Raw genomic sequence first — 18,435 nt, 5'->3', positions numbered from 1 at the left:
TTATTAAATAAATTTGAATTAATAATCAAAAACCTTCCTATAGAATAAACTGCAGGTCCTGGTGGATATCATCAAATATTTAAGAGAAAGAATACCAGTCCTGCACAAACTTGCAGAAAATAGAGGAGGAGCTCATTTGATGAGACTAGCATTACCCTGACACCCAAACTAGATAAAGACATCTTAGGAAACCTGCAGATGAAATCCCGTCATGAACATTACGCAAAAACATTATGATATTGGTAGAAATTAAATCCAACATATATAAAAGGATAATACTTTGTGACCAAGTGGCATTTATCCCTGGAATGCAAGGTCAGTTTAACATTTGAAAAACCTTAACAGGACAAAAACCATATAGTCATCTCAGTGAATGTAGGAGAAAAGCAGTTTACAAAATCCAGCACCTGTTCGTGGTTAAAAAAAAATCTCAGCCAACTAGGAACAGAGGGCAACTCCCTGAACCAAAGAGCATGTGTGGAAAACCTAAAGCTGTCGTAATCATTAGTCAAAGACCGGCCGCTCCTTCCCACCTCCACCCCACGCAGTAGGTCAAGTGTTCGCTCCTCCTGCTTCTCTCACAAGATTACTAGCGTGTCTAGCCAGTACAGTAAGGCAAGAAAAGAAAGTACAAAAATAATGGAAAGGAAGAAGAAAAACTGCCCTGATTTTATAGGTAACTGATCATGTACATGAGACTAACATTAAAAAACCCAACAAAAAAGTTATTTAAACTACAGAGTGAGCTTGTCAGGGTCACAGTACACAAGGTCAGTTACAAAAACCAAGTGCATTTGCACATGCCAGAAATGATTATAAATGAAAAATTTTGATTGTTTATAATGGCAAAAAGGAAACTAGGGAAAAAATTTTTAAAAGATGTATATAGTCTGTACACTGAAAACTAAAAATTGCTAAAAGAACCTAAATAAATGGAATTTATATATGGATTCAGAAAACTCAATATTGAGGTGACCGTTCTCCCCAAACTGATCTATATATAGAGTCTCCATGATCCCAGTCAATTTCCCCACAGGCTTTTTGGTAGAAATAGACAAGCAAATCAAAAATCTAGATTTTAGAATGTGGAGATGCAAAGGCCCTAGGATAACTAAGACACCAAAACTAGAACAAAGTTGGAAGACTCACCACCTGATTTCAGGACTTACACGACAGTGTGGTTTTGGTATAAAGCAGATGTCAGTGAGGTGGATCAGAAATGATTGCCCAGAAATAGACTCACACATATATAGTCCATTGGTATTCAATAGAAGGGCCAAGGTAATTCATTGAGGAGAGAATTAGATTTTCAAAAAATTATTTGGGAACAACTGAATAGCTCATAGGGGAAAAAAACAATGAACTTTTGATACCGTGCCATAACTTGAATTCACTTGAAATGGGTAATAGGCCTCATTGTGAAGATTAAAACTATTAAGCTTCTAGAAAACATGACAAAATCTCTGTGACCATAGCAAAGATTTCTTAGGTTACATAAAGCAGTAATGAGAGAAAAAAAATTTTTTTTTTATATTTGCGTTTGAAAGACACCATTAAGAAAATGAAAAGGCAAGCCACAGAGAAGTCTGTATCTGACAAAGGACTCATGTAGAATATATAAAGAACTCATAATCAGCAAGAAACCAAACAACCACTTTAGAAAGGACGAAAGATTTGGCCCAATAAGCATCTTTTCTTCTGCTTAATATAATTAATCATAAAAGAAACACAAGTTAAAACCCCAGTGAGATACTCAGCACATCCATGATGATGGCTAATTTAAAAAAACTGGCAGTACCCAATGTTTTCAATACAGAGCAAATGGAACTCATGTTACTGGGGAGATTGTAAAAGGGTGTAATCAGCCAGGAAAAGCCTGCCAGTCTCTTTACGTTAAATGTACACTTAGCACACAGCCCAGCATCCCTGTCTTTGCTGTTGATCCAGAGGAGTTGAAAGCATATTCCCACACCAAGACTTATATTCAAATGCTCACAGCAGCTTTATTTTTAATGACCTCAAACAACCTACTCGCCAGTCAGCAGATGAATAGATAAATACACTGCATTAGATCCATATAATCGGAAACTCCTCAGCAGTGAACAGGAATGAACCCCTGATGGACACAACAGCATGGATGAATCCCAGGGGCCGGTGAAAGAAGCCAGACACAAAAGCGCACATACTGGATGGTTCCACTTAAGTGAAAGCTTTTACTTATTAATAATAATAATACATGTAAAATAACTATCACAGGCCATAGTGACAGAAATCGGATCAGGCACCTGTGGCCAGAGTTAGGGATGGGGTTGACTGCAGAGAGACCTGGGAGCTGGAATCTCTGTTCAGGTTCACCAAGCTGTTGGCGCACTAGAGGTAATATTTATGAGAACTGCCAAACAGTATATTTAAAGTAAGTCCTTTTTTGTGGTATATACATTATATCTCAGTGTTAGTTTTTCAAAGTGATGATGTAATGGTGGTGGTTAGCAGTGCAGACTTTTGTGTGTGGAGTGGGTCATGAAGAGAGAGTTACCTGCAGCGATGGGCAGATGAGGCCAGACCCAGGGAAGTGCCACGCTTGGCTGCTCCGGTGGGAACAGGACTCCAGAGCGATTTCCTCCCTGCGCTCAGTGGTGCCTTAGTAGGCGTGCTGAGGGGCTCCTGAAGATGGGCAGCACCTTCTTTCTTGCACCTTTGCTCTGCACTTGCCAACCCCCAGGACTCTGGCTTTGGAAGAGGAGCCTTTGTTATGTCTGTGGCGTCCTAGGTCAACCAGATGGTGGATATAGACAGCAGCCCCCATCTGGGTTGGCAGGCTGGGCTGGCTGGGTGCTGACCCAGGCACATGTGGGCAGGGCCGTGGCAGGGCTGTCTAGAGCAGCTGGGCTCCCAGCAGCCTGTGGGCAGGCAGGACTGCTGGTGAGGCCGCTCCTACTTGTGTCTCCTAGGACTACGCCCAAGCTCGGTTTGATGCTTACTTCGCCCAGAAGAGGAAGCTCGGGGTGTGATGGTGGGGAGGACCCCTCGCACTGCACCTGGACGGTGTGGGCAGCTGCTCCGGCGGGCCTGAGCCCGGAACCACACCTGGGGCTGGAAGGTGGGGGGGGGGGGCTTGCTGCCCGGCACAGATGTGTATGATACAAAAGACTGTATTTACAACTGAGTGACATTTATTTCCTATCTTGTTCACGATTTACTGGGACTCTGCGGTGAGATGGGGAAGCAGAACTAGAATACAGTAGTGCAATATCTCAGAATCCTTTTAATCCAGAGAAGTCATTAATATCTGGGGCCTGCAGCTCCCAGTCAGACTGTAGACAGCAAGAGTAACAGGGTTACTGCAGGTGCTTTTTTTGGCCAATGTTGATTTTTAAAGTATTTTAATTAACATGCTGGTGAACACTGTGACCAGGCCCTCTAGGTGACTGTGTGTAGACACTGCCCGCTCCCCAGTGGCGAGCGAGCAGAGACTGACTGTGACGTTGCTTTGCAGCCTGACCTCTTCTCCAAAAGCTGCTCCTTCACCCTTTAGGTCCAAATGGCTGACGCTCAAGTTGGCAGGCTGCACATGACATACGCGAGCTGCTGCCTGCGCGCAGCAAGGATGACTGTAGCTCCTTGGGGCCTGTTATACATACTTGGTTATGCTGATGAATCTCACCCTGGAGGCAGCCTCGGCCGTGCCCTCCTCCTAACTGAACAGGCCGTATTAACCTCAGCTCTGGAGCAGGCAGGGAGCCATGGCCACAGAGGGCCACTGCCTGGACAAGGAGCAGCGCAGGGACGTGACACATGCCTCTTGTCTGCTTTCCCAGCAGGGAGCAGGCTTCTTGTGTCCTGCTTTCTGCTGCTTTTTCTCCTTCACCTCTGCTCAGCCAGGAGCTGGGGCTTCTGTGATAAGGCTGACTGCCCTAGGGCTGCAGTGTGCCGCGTGCGGAGAGGGAACCCTGGCCTCAGCTCTGTGGCCAGTTCCCCACCGTCACTGCTCCTGATGTCCCTGACGTGTTCGTTCTGGTGGGAACAGCCTGTATGTGGGATGTGGGGGCTTGGACAAAGTACAGCTGTGAAATCTGTATATAGGAGATGTCCTTTGGGATAAATGTTTTTTAACTCTGAACTCTTGTTTTTTGTGTATACATTCCTGCTACTGTGAAGATTGTACCATATAGACAGCAAAAAAATAAAAATCCTTCCTCAGCTGTCACCCTTGATGTCACCCTGAGTCTCTGGGGGGGGCTCCTCTCTTTCTCGTGCCCATGAAAGGCTCCCAGTGTGTCTGGAGGCAACTGGATGACGGGCCAGCACAGGAGGGAGACCTTCCACTGGTCACCCTTCTAGACATTTAAAACTTTAACCAGGTGAATGTGTTTTGATGTCCAGGGGACAGAACTAAGGTAAATGGTGCTGCACTCCTCACAGGAGCTCCCAGCCCCTCTGTGCCCGCAAGGCCGTGCAGTCATCTGGTCCTGAATCAGGGCTCTGTTCCAGCCCCCCTTCCCTGAAACACCAGGCTCACGTGCCATTTCCTCAGCTGAGATGCTCTGGAGCCAGATCTTCAAATGGTGGGTCCTTCCCATCCTTCACCGGGCCTTTCTGAACCCCTCCATCTGAAGCGGTGCCATTCTGTAGACCACCTCACCCCACTTTCTCCCTGGCCCACCACTTTTATTCTCTATGCCTGGCTTTTCCTGAAATTCGATTTGTTCCCTCAGATGTCTCCTGCGTTAAACCCAGAGCTCATGTGAGCAAGCGCCAGGCCTGTCCACAGTGCAGTTGGCCTGCCCATCCCTGTGGCACCTGATGATGACCTCCACACCCCAAAAGTGCCTACTCCAGTGCCTTTGCATGTGCCAGTCTCACAGTGGCCAGATGTCTCCAGCCAGGCTGTCAGCTGTCATGTGTCAAAACCAAGGCAGGGTCTCCACCTGGAGTCACCCTGCCTCTTCCCAAAATGTGCCACACATTCAGCTCTGAGCATCTGCTCAGGGTATGTCTGTCATTCCCCCCAACCCCACCCTGCCGTGGGTCTCTGCCCAGCTCTGCTCCCTAGGAAGGTGGAAGCCTGGGGCCCTGGGTTCAGTCCAGACCCATCTGCAGCTTTCCTGAGCCCCATGTACAGCTTCCTCTGTTCCTAACCAGACACTGCTATCAACATTTCTCAGAGCCAGATCTCTGCCAGACGTAGGGTCACCACAGAGCTGCCCATACCCCAGCCTGGCATCTGGGGCCCTGAACAGTGTGGTCTCAGATCTAAGGGACACCTCCCAGCAGCTGGCCAAATAAGAGCCACAGTCATAGGGCCTGGCTACCTGGTTCACTGTGCCCAGGGCATCTCTGGCCTCAAAGTGGCCTTTGTTCCTGGGGCCTCCAGCCAGAAGAACCACTTTGCAGCTCCTCGGCCAGAGAAAGCAAAGCCTCTAAGCATTGGCTCTGCTGCCCTGCTGGTGGGAGAACCCAGGCCAGAGAGCCCTGCAGGATAATTCCCCCACCCCGCCAGCCAGAGGAAGGTCTCAGGAGGACTGCTGACCCAGGGAGGGCTGGACTGTGGCCTCGGCTGAGGGGGACGCACGGCCTGGAGTCCAGTTCAGCATTTTTCCTGGCCCTTCTGGCCATGGGTGAGTTCTGGGCTGCCCTGGCCAGCCTTTACCTATGACAGTGGCCGTGGGGGTGTGGACACCACTGCCCCATGTGGAGTGCGAGGTCAGGCTGGGTGTCCCACCTGCTCTCTGCTTCAGAGCATCTTCAGTGACTGGAGCCAGTGCCGGTGCGAGGGCGTGGCAGTCATGCCAGACATGACCCTCCATGCCCAAACATAACTCTCACAGCCTGTCTGCACACCAAGGATGGAGAGCGCCCTCTCCCTGGCTCAGGCTGGAAAGACGTTCCAAGCTAGAATGTGCCAGAAACATCCCCCCTTGGTCCTAGTTCTGCCCCCACCTTCACCTCAAAAGTCTGGGATTATTGTAGATGTACTCATGGGCCCTCTCCCTGACTGGCCCAGGCCCCAGATCCTAGACTGGTACCTCTGCATCCCTCACCCCCCTCAGCTGCAAAGACAGGCACGGAGGCTGGCAGGACCAGCCCATGCCCAGAGCACAGGCACTGCCACACAGCCTCCCCCGACCCTGGTGCTCAGACAGGACCGAGAGTTCCTGGGCCCTCCACTTTATTCCTTGCTGGCCTCAGCGAGGTAAGGGGCAGGGGTCACCAGCATGGCCATAGGTGGCCACTAGTCATCCTCCACAGCGAAGGTGAAGGGGCTCAGCTTGTAGCCGGTGCCAGAGTAGAACTTGTTCTGGAACTCCACCCTGGGCGTGACAGGGGAGACCAGTAAGGGGAAGGCCCCACTCCATGCCACCGAGCCCGCCCATGGGCCACTCACCAGTGCAGCCGCAGTGCGTGCAGGAAGGCTGAGAGTCCCTCCATCACCAGCAGGATGGCCACGGTCAGCACAGCGAAGGCGGCAAAGATGGGGACCAGCACCACAGCTGCCACACCCACACTGCGGCCTAGGCCCAGGCCCCCACGCATCACCATGGCCCACAGGACCTCTGACAGTTCTGTGGGTGGAGGAGGGCAATGGGGAGCAAGGGGGTTGAAGCGCCTCTTCCTGTGGAGCTGACCCTCTTGACGTCCCCACTTTACAGAAGGGAACACTGAGGCCCAGACAGGTGACCCACCCAGGCGGCTACCGTGTACATGTGGAAAATGTTGCCAGGATGACCCATGGCCAGCCCACCCAGTGCAGCCAGGTCACTCACGGGCATGAGCCAGGCTCAGGGCCCAGAGGCGCAGGTAGGAGGCAGTGTTGGAAATGCAGCCCAGGCAGAACTCAATGGTGTGGATGGCCTGGTGCATGAGCACCTCGGAGAGGACAAACTGCGGGGAGTGGGGGCAGTGAGGGCAGGCCGGCTGGCAGCCACATCCCCACTTGAGGGCCCACACCCACCTTGGCCTCTTGGTTCCCTGGGCACCCTGCCTTCTCCTCATCAGAGCCCCAGCCAGACACCGATGCAGCAGAGGAGTCCAGAAGCCCAGTCTTGTCCTCATCCTGGGGGTGGGGAGCAGGCAGCATCAGCAGGCCCCAGCCCCAGGGGCCCTGCACGACCCCCTCCTGCCTGCTCTCAGCCGCTCGCACAGCCCAGCAGCGGCGCCACCTCGCCGACGGCCCTCCCGCCACGGGCCCCAGCCTGTACCAGCTGCGGGCCACCGGCTCTCTTCCTCAAGTGGCGGCGGTGCTGCCAGTGCAGGAATAGGGGCGTGCCAAGCAACAGGATGGGCACCATGGCCAAGGCCAGGACCACCAGGATGGACTGCACCACCTCCTGCAGGGAGGGGGCTCGAGTCAGGATGCCCCCTGTGAGCCACACACCCAGCATGGGCCACACAACCCAGGGCCCAGGGAGACTGCAGCCCCGTCCTCCCCCAGGGCCCCTCACTGAGTAGGGACATTGTCCCACAAGGGATCCTGGGGGCAAACGGCCTGCCAGCCCCCTCGTGCCTCCCCTGCCCCTTCCACCTCGCTGTAACAGCTGAATGCCTGCATCCCTGTTTCTCGGAGGATCTGCAGCTCTCTGGCCCAGTGCCCCTGGGGCCCACAAGGGGGTGTGAGCCAGCATACCCACCCCAGCGCACCTGCCCCAGGAAGAGTGGCTGGTTGGTGGGGCTGCTGGAGAAGAGGAACATGTTGATGAAGTGGATAAGGAGGCTGGGGGCTGAGGCGGCGCTGGCGGCCGAGACTCGCAGCCACTTGTAGACAATCAGGAAGACAAGGTAGCCAAACAGCCCCAGCAGGAAGACCAGCTCAGGCAGCGTCTCCAGCAGCAGTTTGTGCCAGTGGCCAAAGTGCCTGGGCAGGAGCAGGGCCAGGTCACTGGGTCACCAGGTCACTGGGCCACCCTGGCCTTGCCTGGCCCCCATGCCTCCCAAGCGGGCCTCACATGTGGTTGAAGACTCCCAGGAGCACTCCAAAAGCCATGTGCGTGACCCCCAGGATGACGGACATCTTCATCTTGAAGGAGTTGAGGAAGCTCAGGTGGTTGACCGCCAGGCTCCAGACCTAGGGTGCCAGAAAGGGTAAGGGTCACGCAGGGGCCTCCCGCCCGGGTCACTTGTCAGCCCGTTTGCCTCCTCCTGGGGCCTCGGCACAGTGTGTCACCCGCCCTCCAGCGTAGGGACAGCAGAAGGGAGTGGTTAGGAGCACACATGGAGCTGGGCACTCCAGCTTGTCCCAGCTGCGTGGCCATGGGCCCACAACCTGTGCCGTGGCTTCCTGATCTGTAAAACGGGAATAATGCTCAGGTGGGTCTCATGGCGCTGCTGAGACTAACTATAAACTCATTTCACCTAAAGGGTTCAGAACAGTGCCAGGCACAGAGGAGGCTGTGGAAGACCCCGGATGCTGCCCTCACCAGGGCACATGTCCCTTTCTGAAGGGCTTCCCTACCCCTGCCTTGCCCCCAGCCTGCTGAAGGAGGGCTGAGTGAGCCAGGCCACCTGGCTGGGACTCACGGGGTCGATGCCGAAGGGGTACGGTCCTCGAAAGACGTCGGTGACATTGGGGTCCAGGGCGAGCAGCGGGTTCTGTGCCAGGTACGTGTTGCTGTAGCAACAGCAGGAAGGCGGTCAGGGACGGAGGGGTTGCGGGGCCAGGGGTGGCCGGGGCGCCTGGGTGGGGCGGAGGCCGCGGCCAGGCCTCACCTCCAGCCAGAATGATTGGCCATCGCCGCCGCGCTCCAGCCCGAGGGGAAGATGGTGGTGGCGCGGCTGAAACACTCGTTGTAGATGAAGCCGGTGTAGATGGAGAACAGGCCCATGAGCAGGAGCAGGTAGCGGCCGCTGAAAAAGGTCCTCCAGATCTGGGGGCGGGGCGCACCGTGAGGGCCTGCTCAGGCCGTGCCCCGCGGGGCCCCCACCCGCCCTTACCTCGTTCTGCATCGTCCTCACTGCCGGCTGGTTCTCTGCCAGCACCATGGCCAGGGCGAAGAGGAACATGAGCAGCCCGTGGCCCACGTCGCCGAACATCACGGCAAAGAGGAAGGGGAAGGTGATGATGGTGTAGGGCGCTGGGGGCAGAGGGGTGTGTGGTCAGCCGGGCCCACCGAGAACCTTCACATCTCTGTACAAATCACCAGGCCCTGAACCCAAGCTCTGGAACCCCAGGCAATTCGAAGGTGGTGTTTGCCAGGCAGGGATGCCAGACCACTCGCTGCCTTCAACAGCCTACCACCTACTAGCTGTGTGACCCTAGGGTAGTGACAACCTCTCTGAACCTCCAATTCCCCATGTGTAAAACATAGATAACACTACTAGCACTTCATTCGGCTACTAGATACAAGTGTCCATGGGCAGTACCTGGCAGACCCCAGAACTCTATACAAAGTCATAATTCTAGCTATTGTCATTTGCAAGAGCTTTAAGCAGAAGCACACAAAGCACAGAGCCCAGTGGCAGTCCTGGATGGCACATGGCAAGTTCCAGAAGGCCCAGCTGGTTACTTAATCTCAGAGGTCTTGGTCTCCCTTCAGTAAAATGGGAAAATTTCCTGGTGGGTGTTAGGAAGATTCCAGTGCTCCTCCCTGTCAGGGGTTGAACTGTGCCCCCCAAACACACATGGTGGAGTCCTAACTCCCAGGAACTCACAAACCGACCTGGAGACATCTTTACAGATGTAATCAAGTGAAAATGAGGTCAGTAGGGGGGGCCCTGACCCAATGCAAATGGTAGCCTTGCAAAAAAGGAAGCTGGGATACAGCTGTGCAGGGAGAATGCCATGTGGACCTGAAGAAGCTCCCTCCCAGGCCTCAGAAAGGACCAGCCCAGCCCTCACCTTGACCTCGACCTCCAGCTTCCAAACCAGGAGACAATAAATACCGGGGGCAGTTCCAGCAGCCCTAGTACACTCCCCCCACTGCCTGGGGAGTTGGTGGCATGTCAGCAGCCGTGGCACTCGGGGGGCCAGGCTTGCTCTGACTGCACTGTGTGATCAGAGGAACTATGGGCAGAGAAGATGTGGCAGAGGCCCCAGATCAAGTTCCGGCAAGCTGACCCTGGTCATGGCCGCCCAGCCTCAGATCCACGCTCACACCCTGCCTATACCACCCTAGGGACTCCAGCACCCTGCCTCTTGCCTGCTGGGTGATGCAGGACCCCTCCTGAAAGGGGCCCCACCACGGTTCACCCCCCACACCCATTCTTTGGGCTCACACAGAACTCGCTGTGGCGCCCACCCAGTGACCAGGCAGATGCTGGGCCATGGGCCACAGCGCCACCGCAGCCAGCCTAGCTGCAGGGAGCGGTGTCTGGAGGTGGGAGAACCGGGCAGAGGACAGACCGGGTACCACAGGCCTCAGGGTGCAGACGGGCCAGAGAGGGCAAGCGCCAGGGCCTTTGCAGCCATGCCCCTGACCCCAGGATGCCTCTGGCAAATGGGAGGGGCCTGCTAACCACCCAGCTCCAGCGCACTGGGGGCGGGCACCATGCTGACAAATCTCTCCCTCTTTGTCAAGGTCTCAGGAAAATGCAGGCTTTTATAAAAACCAGTTATAACAGTGGCTCTCGCAGCAGATACTCTCATGCTTTCCAGGCACCCCCAACTCTGGACAGCAGCCACCATGGGCCACATTCAGGGCCGCAGCCCCAGTGGGTGGGAGGGCACCGAAGCGGCTGCAGCCAGTCAGCCAGCACATTGAGACCCGCACACTGAGGTGTCATCTCTGTTCCAGAGCTCCCTGCAGGGCCAGGCCCAGACCCACCTCTCCCCACTGCCTGCCCCACTCCTCCCCCCTCAGCTCCCCCCTGACTGCTCCCTCATTCCCTGGGGTCCCTTACTGGTTTCTCCGGGGAGCAACTCTCTTAATAGACCACTTGCATCAGTGTCTCTACCTCAGGGTCTGCTTCTGGGAGACCCCGACCTAACACCCAATTAATTCAAACTTCCTCACAGTGTGGCCAAACAAAACACATCGGCAGGGTGACTCGGCTTCACGGACTGCTGGCTGGCAACCTCTGACGACTGTTAACTTCCTCGGCACTGCTCCAAGGCCTGTCCTATTAGTCCCATTTTACAGATGAGGAAACTGAGGCTCAGAGACGCTAAGTAACTTATCAAGGCTATGAGTGAGACTTCAAACCTGAGACATCTGACTGCAAGGCTGCCTAATGTTTGCATGACCCTGGTTGGCTCCCTGTGGGCTTACCAAGGGGCCTTGCTGGGGACAGACCTGAGCCCCACACTTAGGACGGGCAGTGTGTCTCTAACCTCAAGAGAGCAGGACAGGCAGGCCCCATGTGGAGCCGCTGCCCTCCCAGGCTTCCACCCAAGTCAGCAGCCTTCCTCCCAGGCTGGGGCTCTCACCGGGGTTGACCTCCTGGTAGCAGCCCACACCGTAGGCGTCCACAATGCCCTGGAAGCTGGCCGTGAAGCGGTTGGTGCGGATGAGAGTGGGGGGCATGTCCTGGCAGGGGATGCGGTGGACCACGGCGCTCACACCTGCCTCACTCTGGGGCACCCGGCAGGTAGACAGACAGATGAGACTGATGCTGGGGGCCTTCGGGGACCCTCAGCCCCCAGCCAGGCCCAGCTGGGAATGTGGAGCACAGGGGGGGCTCACTGGGAAGTCGGGCAACCATCTGTCTCTGTGAAATAGGACGACCAGCCCCACATGCCCCAAGTCAGGTGGACTTAGGGAGAACCAGAGATCAGCTGGACCAGAAACCGCTTGGGGGATGCTACTCCTCATCCAGGTGGCCCAGGAGAGCAAGATTGCACATGTGAGCACCTACCACGCACCAGCAGCCTGTGGTGTGTGGACACCACGGTGGCTCCTGGAGGCAGGGTCACCACACCCATCCCACAGATGAGGAGCCTGAGGCTCCCTCCAGACGGCTCGGATCACAGGGCCAGGACCTGCTAAGCCTGCATTTGAACCTGGTTTCTGACTTGACAGAGAGTGTAGTCTCCAGGGTGTGAGGGCCTGTCCCAGGGGCGCTGGGAAGGCAGGGGGAGGGCTTGCTGGGCAGGGGCCATCAGGGCAGACTCCCTGGAGGCAGAGCCCTAGCAAAGGAAGGCATGGCAAGGGGAAGAAGGTTGTGAGGCAGAGACAGGTGCCTATCTGGAAGCAGAGAAGGGTGCAGACCCCCACCCTGCTCACCGAGCTGTCCTGCAGAGCCTGCTGCAGGGTGGGCAGGTCGTGGGTGGCGCACCAAGCCTCCGCGATGAGGCACTTGTGTGTGGCGCTCACGCTGCACTGGTTAAGGGCCAAGTACACGGCCTTCATTTTGCGGATCTGCACTTGCCAGGGCGGCAGCAGCCGCTGCACGCGGCCCAGCACCTGGCTCAGGAAGCGCTCCGTCTCGCCCAGGACCTGCGGCCAGAGCTACGGTCAGGAGGGGCAGAAGGGGCCGTCAGCGGCCGGCCGGCCCAGGGACCCACGCCCACCTCACGCAGCTCCTGGCTCTGCTGCTGCAGCAACTGCAGGGCTCCACGGCGGGCTTCATCCTGCTCCGCGAACGGGAAAACGTGGCAGTGGAAACTGGCAGGCGGGAGAAGGGCTGACGTAAGTAGGTGTGGGGGCCCAGGCTGCGCAGAGGTGACGGGCAGGACCTGGGCACAGGGGCAGTGGATGGCCATCCCCCGGGGGGCTCACCAGTCAGTGATCTTACGAATCTTCTGCCCGATCTGCTCACCCCAGTAGGAGATGAGGAAGGTCATCCATGTCGCTGGCTCACCCTGCCGGAGGGGGTGCCCAGGTGACCCTGCAGGCCTGGCTCCGCCCAGGACACACCCCCAGCCCGGGACGCCCAGCCCGCTCACCGTCACAGGGTCCTCCAGCTGCTGCTCCGTCTCCCTGAAGCTGGCAATGAGGAAGCCACGGCAGGCCCTCCAGAGCAGGCGCTCCAGTGCGGCGGCCTTCTGGGGCTCCACGGCGCCTGCCACGAAGCTGCCAGGCAAGGAGGCGCTGGCTGGGCCGGTTCGCCCTCCCCACCATGCCTCAGCCCCAGGGGCAGTCCACAGCGAGGAACATTCTGGGCCCGAGGCAGGGGAGTGAGGGCACTGGACAGGTCTGAGCTGGGTCCGGGCCTCTGTGGCTGCCAGGGCAGGGCACAAAGCTGCCCCTCACTTACTTGACCCTCAGGTCCTGGTGGGGTCCTCCGGGGGCCTCGAGCAGGGGGGTACTTTCCAAGGATCCGTCAGTGTACGTGGCTGCCAACTAGGAGCCAAGAGGTACCGTGAGCCCCGGCCCAGACGGGGGCTGGCACCCCCTCCCTGTGCCCTCACCCGTGCTAGGGCTGACCGGGGGGCCACGGCCCTGGCCCAGCACTGCCGAGTGGAGCTGCAGCTGGTGTAGCTGGGCCCGCAGGGACTGCTGGTTGCCCCGCACATCCCGGAGCTCCTGTGCCAGGCGATCCGTCTCCTCCTGGATGAGCAGCAGGTCGCGGGGTGGGGGTGCTGGCAGTGCCTCCTTGGGAGGGGGCAGTGCCAGACCAGCCCGCCGCACCTCCTCCTGCAGGAAGGCTGCATGCACAGGGATGGACATCAGGGGAGGCCACTCAGAGGCCACCACCAGCTAATGGCCACTGCTAGCTAAGGGTTAGCTAACATCTAGAGGACCCCAGATGCCGCCCCAAACACCACAGGACACCAGCTACTTCACTGGGTCTGACATCCCCAGAAGAGCCCCAGGCCAAACCTGCACCCCGCAGATCCATCCCCTCCCTCCGAGCTCCTCCAGGCTGCTCTCCCTCCCGAGTCAGGGGTCCTCTTGGTGGGCCGGCCCTAGCATGGCAGGGCCTGGGACGAGAGCTTGCATGCAGGCCCATGTGGTACCTGCTTGGTTATTTAAAAGCTATCACTCAAGCTAACCATAAACGTGCTCCATCTTCCCAGCCAGCAGGCTCCTCGTGGCAAGGGTTGCCAGAGCAGGGCCCAGGCAGGGGTCTCTCCTTCCCTGGTCTAAGGAGCTGCTCCTTGGAGCATGTGACCTAGATGCTCACCTTTGCCTACCCCAGCAGAGAAAGCTCTGTGCCTCTGCCCTGCTTAGAAACCATGCTAGCACCCACAGACTGAATTCCCAGGCTGTCATGTATTCAAGGCCTCCAAGCCAGCCTTGGCCTGGGCCCTCTCTGCTCAGCTCACTCAAGGCCACCCTGTTCTCTGAACACCGCACAGACCCCAGCCGCCCTGTCCTGGCTTTGCAGAGCCTGGTCTGGACCTCCCTTCTCTGCCTTACACCTGGGTGACCCAGACTCTTCCTTTCAGACCAGCACCTCTTCCAGGAAGCCTGCCTGAGATTTAAGCCTAGAGTCAACTCACTGAATGTCTTCTCCAGCTCCTCACAGCGACGAACGTCCACCACAAAGCGTCTCTGGAAGGCACTCACCGAGGCATTGAGCTGTGTTTGCACACAGAGGGGTCAGTTTTCTGGGGAGGGAGCCTGGGAGGCCCCCACCCTGGGGCCCAGGCCATGGCCGCCCACTCCAAAAAGGGCTGAGTGCACCATGAACCTCCACATGCCCAGCTGGAGACAGACCAGACCCCGTGTACTTGGGAAGGGTGTGACATGCCAGGGCAGGGGGTGGCCTCAGCCTTGAGGAGAGCTGGCCTTCCTAAGAGCAGGGTGTCTTATTCAAGCAGACTGCCAATATTCAAGCGGGCCTGGGGGCCACGAAGGGAGCTGATGGGGAGCCGTCTCGGGCACCTGAGGACGAGGCCCCTCCCCCAGCCATCCAGGCCCCACTCACGTCTCTGAACTCCACGAGGCCCAGCTCACCGAGCTGGCCCACACAGGTGTAGGCCGCAGCTGTGGGCAGGAAGAGCTGGACCAGCACCACTTCCTCGCTCCGGAACATGGAGCCCATGGTCCTGTGCGGCAGGTAGGGGTGGAACTCAGGGCAAGCCACAGTTAGTACCCAGCTGGGTAGGAATTCTGTGTACCTCAGCTCACATAATCCTGGAAGGTCCTGCCAGCACCCTATCTGATAGATGGGGAAACTGAGGCCCAGGAAGCCTCTATGGGGTGCTGAGTCACACAGGAAGTACAAGCACAAGTGGGGGTGGAGCCCACCTGGGCTGACCCCACAGCCTGACCCTCGGCCCACCCTCAAGCTCTTTCCTGGCTGGCTCTGCCCTGGCCCCGACCCCTGTGACACTGGCTCTTCTCACATGTGGTTTCTGCTCCACTGCCCCTCCTCTGTCACCTTCCTGTGCCCTAGATCCTGCTCAGACTGCTGGAGGCCCCAGGCCGAGGGCTGACCCCAGCAGCCAGCTCCTGGTCGAGTCCTGAGTCCTGGTCTCTCTACCTTGGGGGAATCTGTGACAAATGACAGGGCTGAGCTTGGGACTGTCCCCACAGGCAGCTGGAGCCCTCCTCCTGCCCTGCAGTGCTGAGGGGTCAGAGAGGCCTGGCAGCGGACGCTGATGAAGGGGGGGACTTCCCCTGAGGCCGAGGCTGCCAGCAGCAGCCAGTAAGGATTGGGCGGGAGCAGCCTTCCAGGTGTCGAAACCCGCAGAAGTGAAACTGGAAACAGCGGGGCAGGAAGGGCCTGTCAGGGCCTTGCTCAAATGCCCAGCGCCCTGCAGATGCCCCAACCCACAGGCCGGGATCTGTGCCTCCTGCTCCTGGGGCCCAGGGCCAGCCACTTCCCCTCTGTAGGACTCAGTTTCCTTAGCTCTCAAATCGGGGGGAGGGCACAGGCACACCCACTGAGAGGGTGAACGCTGGGCAGAGCGCCCCGCCTGCTGTCTGGGCCCGCCGGGGCCTGCCCAGTTGGTCACTTCCTCCCCTGGACCTGGTTTACTTCAGTCTAAGGAGGGGATGTGGCTCCGTCCCCAGCCTGTCCCCAGCCAGGGAGAGGAGAAAATGCCAAGGGCTGAGGCTGCAGAAGGGCTGCGCCCTGGGAATGTGGGCAGGAGGGGCTGGGCAACATCCCCAGAGCGCCAGGGAGCAGGGCTCAGAGCCCTGCCCAAGCTGTGACTGGCTGTGTAAACTTGGGGGAGACTCTTGCCCTCTCTGGACCTCCACTTCCTCTTTGGGTGAATGGCATTTGGCCACCCCAAGCCAAAGAGGATCTGGGCAGGGTGAGGACAGAAATAACCAGAGCCCCCATTTAATCCCTTCACCCATACTACTTCGTTTAACCTAATGGCAAGCCTGCGGGAAGGGGCGCCTGAACCCGGGCCTTATCGACGCTCACTGGAAACTTGGAGAGGTGAGGGCTGAGACCAGAGGGTCAGCAGGCAGCCAAGCCAGGCGGGAGCCAGGCCCTGGGACTGCAGGTTCAGAAGTCCCAGTGCACAATATGTGCTCAGGGCAGGGCTGTTCTCTGCCATGGGCACCCCGAAAGACTGGGCTGGCTAATGGGGGGTTGTAGGGAGCTAGGTGGGGGGCCTGGGGGTGCAGCAGTCCTGGGCAGCAGCTGGGGCCAATCCAGCCTGGTACTCGAATTCACAGGGCCTTTGGGCCTGGACACTTCCGTTGGGTGGGACAAGCTGTGATGGGCAAGGGTGTGTAGGGGCCTGGTCAGGCCCGGTCCTGGCACTTGGGGTCTCCACTGGTTTACCCCCTATACCTCATCCTCTCTGGCCCCTGACCAAGCCAGGGGCCACCCCAGTCCTGTTTACAGAGCAAATGAAGGTGCCTCCGTCCTGCGGCCTTCAGGGTCCGACTCCGGCCCACTTCGGACCCCACGGCCCTCTCCTCGTCCCTCAGGAGGCTGAGGCTAAGCGGAACTTCTCCTGGAGCCCACCAGACCTGTCCCCTGAGCTCCTGGCCCACGACGGTGAGCCGTGCTGGAGGGGGTCTGCGGCCCCCCCATTCCAGGCTGGGAGGCTCTGCAGTCAGAATGACCCCCTTGTCTCCAGCTCTGCCTCTTCCTGGTTGGGTGAGTCTCAGCTTCCTCATCCGTAGAATGGGTCCCTCCCTCCAAGATGCCACAGGAAAGGAAAGGCCTGAGCGCCGCCACCACACCCTGCAGAGCTGGGCTGTCGATGCTAGCAGCTGCTAGCACCCCAACCTTCTCTTCCCCCCGTTCTTCCTCCTGCTGGTCACCTCTGAGGCCCCCCGACACCCAGCCAGCCAGCAGACTGAGGGCATCCACTGACCCAGCTGAGTGGGGCTCCAGGACCCCCTTTCCCGGTGCAGGGGAAGCTGGGTTGGCAGGCAGAGCCACGGCCTCTTTAGACCCCGCAGGGGGCACTCACCCGAGGTCGGCAGCACGCGGCGCCGCTCCGCTCTCTGGCTCTACGTTCCCAGCAGCGCCCACGCAACAATCTTCCCCGGGCGGGGCGGGGCATAGAGGGGGCGGGGCCACGGGAAGCCCCGCCCCGACCTCCCCCCAAAGGCCTGGGATCCGCGGGGAGGAAGCAGGGCCGAGGGTCTCGCGCGGCTTGACTTTCTCGGCGGAGGCTGGGAGAACATTCGGCCACTGGGGCGAGCAGGCCCTGAGGTGGGAGCGCGGGTCTACGCGGCCGATGTGGGGAGCGCGCCGAGCCCTTACCGGCTGGCAGATGGGACCCCACCATCTAGAGAGCTCGCTGGGGCAGGGGCAGATGGGACCCAGCGTTCTCGGGCCCGGGTGTCCCCAGCACGCTCTCCCACCTCGGATACCCCTCCCCACTGCACGGGGCCATCCAGGATAGGGGCCTGGCCCCAGGCCCAGTGCCTGTGTCCTTGGGTGGGTGGCTGTGCCTCCTGAGCCTCTTTCCTCGACTGTAGCGGGACATAGAGGGCCAAGCCGTGATTGTGTTGTTCCGCCCAGGGCCCCACCCCCAGCAGGTGCGGGGCAGCGCTCTGCATTAGCTGTTGCCCCACCTGCCGCTGGGGGCGTCCCAGTGACCTTGCTCCTAACTTGCTTCTTGCAAATTCAGGGGTCTCAGCGTCACTGCACTGGGGCTCACGACTGCCTAGCTACCTGCACTTCGGACAGGCTGGAACCATACCCACTGGAGACCAGAAGGGAAAGGGGCCCCTCAGTTTTGGGGAAACGACCTCACATAAGGGCCTCTGAAGTGGGGGCAGATGGGAGCGAGCCCAGAGCTGGGGCTGTAACTGAGTCACACGGTCACTGTCCTCAGAGAAGTGGGGGACACATCCTGAGACATCGTAGATAGGGCAATTTCTGGGGGAACCCTTGACACAACCAAACAGCACCAGTGGAGCCTCAGGTCCACACTTCTAGGTACAGGAAATGAGAGAGAAGGGGACTCATCTCTCAGACCTGACTTAGTTTTTCCACTGGCTATATGCTGTGTTCCTCAACAAGTCACTTCACCTCTCTGAGCATTTCCTTACAGCTGAGTATGTACTGAAACCCTTTCACAGTGCTTGGTACCACGTTCAAGGGGGCTGTCTGGCTATTCCACTGGCACTGGACTTGTGTGTTGCCCCAGAGGGAATCATACCACTTTGCTGGGACTGCAAAGCAGGAAGTCGT

The 18,435-nt window shown here is 58.0% G+C and overlaps 2 protein-coding genes across 6 annotated transcripts in view; one reads left to right on the top strand and one right to left on the bottom strand.

Annotated features, from left to right (window-relative positions):
* CHKA (choline kinase alpha) overlaps positions 1–4,207 on the top strand; it is a 54,472-nt gene extending 50,265 nt beyond the window's left edge. For all 4 annotated transcript variants that reach the window (XM_036927145.2, XM_036927146.2, XM_057506804.1 and 1 more), the window contains one exon: positions 2,952–4,207. In XM_036927145.2, the coding sequence (XP_036783040.2) occupies positions 2,952–3,011 (60 nt within the window). In that variant the 3' untranslated portion in view covers positions 3,012–4,207. The remainder of the gene's footprint in view (positions 1–2,951) is intronic.
* A 1,945-nt stretch (positions 4,208–6,152) lies between these two features.
* On the bottom strand, positions 6,153–17,179 carry TCIRG1 (T cell immune regulator 1, ATPase H+ transporting V0 subunit a3). 2 transcript variants are annotated; one of them, XM_036927143.2, is made up of 20 exons: positions 16,861–17,179; positions 14,746–14,868; positions 14,318–14,396; positions 13,299–13,519; positions 13,129–13,214; positions 12,818–12,944; positions 12,651–12,733; positions 12,443–12,536; positions 12,156–12,368; positions 11,360–11,504; positions 8,929–9,068; positions 8,704–8,861; positions 8,515–8,605; positions 7,944–8,062; positions 7,639–7,852; positions 7,200–7,328; positions 6,953–7,054; positions 6,765–6,882; positions 6,386–6,563; positions 6,153–6,311 (listed from the first exon to the last, which is right to left on the bottom strand). In XM_036927143.2, the coding sequence occupies exons 2-20, from the start codon at positions 14,860–14,862 to the stop codon at positions 6,233–6,235; spliced, it is 2,493 nt and encodes an 830-aa protein (XP_036783038.2). In that variant the 5' UTR covers positions 14,863–14,868; positions 16,861–17,179; the 3' UTR covers positions 6,153–6,232. The 2 variants fall into 2 exon arrangements, with proteins under 2 accessions (XP_036783038.2, XP_036783035.2); XM_036927140.2 differs by having other exon boundaries at positions 14,775–14,868; positions 16,861–17,176.
* Between the last annotated feature and the right edge of the window lie 1,256 nt (positions 17,180–18,435).

This window comes from Manis pentadactyla, chromosome 9 (assembly GCF_030020395.1).
Source record: "Manis pentadactyla isolate mManPen7 chromosome 9, mManPen7.hap1, whole genome shotgun sequence".
Taxonomy (NCBI): domain Eukaryota; kingdom Metazoa; phylum Chordata; class Mammalia; order Pholidota; family Manidae; genus Manis; species Manis pentadactyla.
The sequence above is the reverse complement of the archived record's forward strand: the minus strand, read 5'-3'. Positions and strand labels throughout refer to the sequence as shown.

What these genes read in the sequence shown, in the direction of transcription:
- TCIRG1 (XM_036927140.2), bottom strand. Translation starts at nt 16,904, where the DNA reads ATGAGGAAGCTGAGACTCACCCAACCAGGAAGAGGCAGAGCTGG. An exon ending in TGAGGACGATGCAGAACGAG is followed by an intron (nt 8,862 to 8,928) that starts GTAAGGGCGGGT and finishes CCCCGCCCCCAG; the next exon opens with ATCTGGAGGACCTTTTTCAG. An exon ending in CACGCACTGCGGCTGCACTG is followed by an intron (nt 6,312 to 6,385) that starts GTGAGTGGCCCA and finishes TGTCACGCCCAG; the next exon opens with GGTGGAGTTCCAGAACAAGT.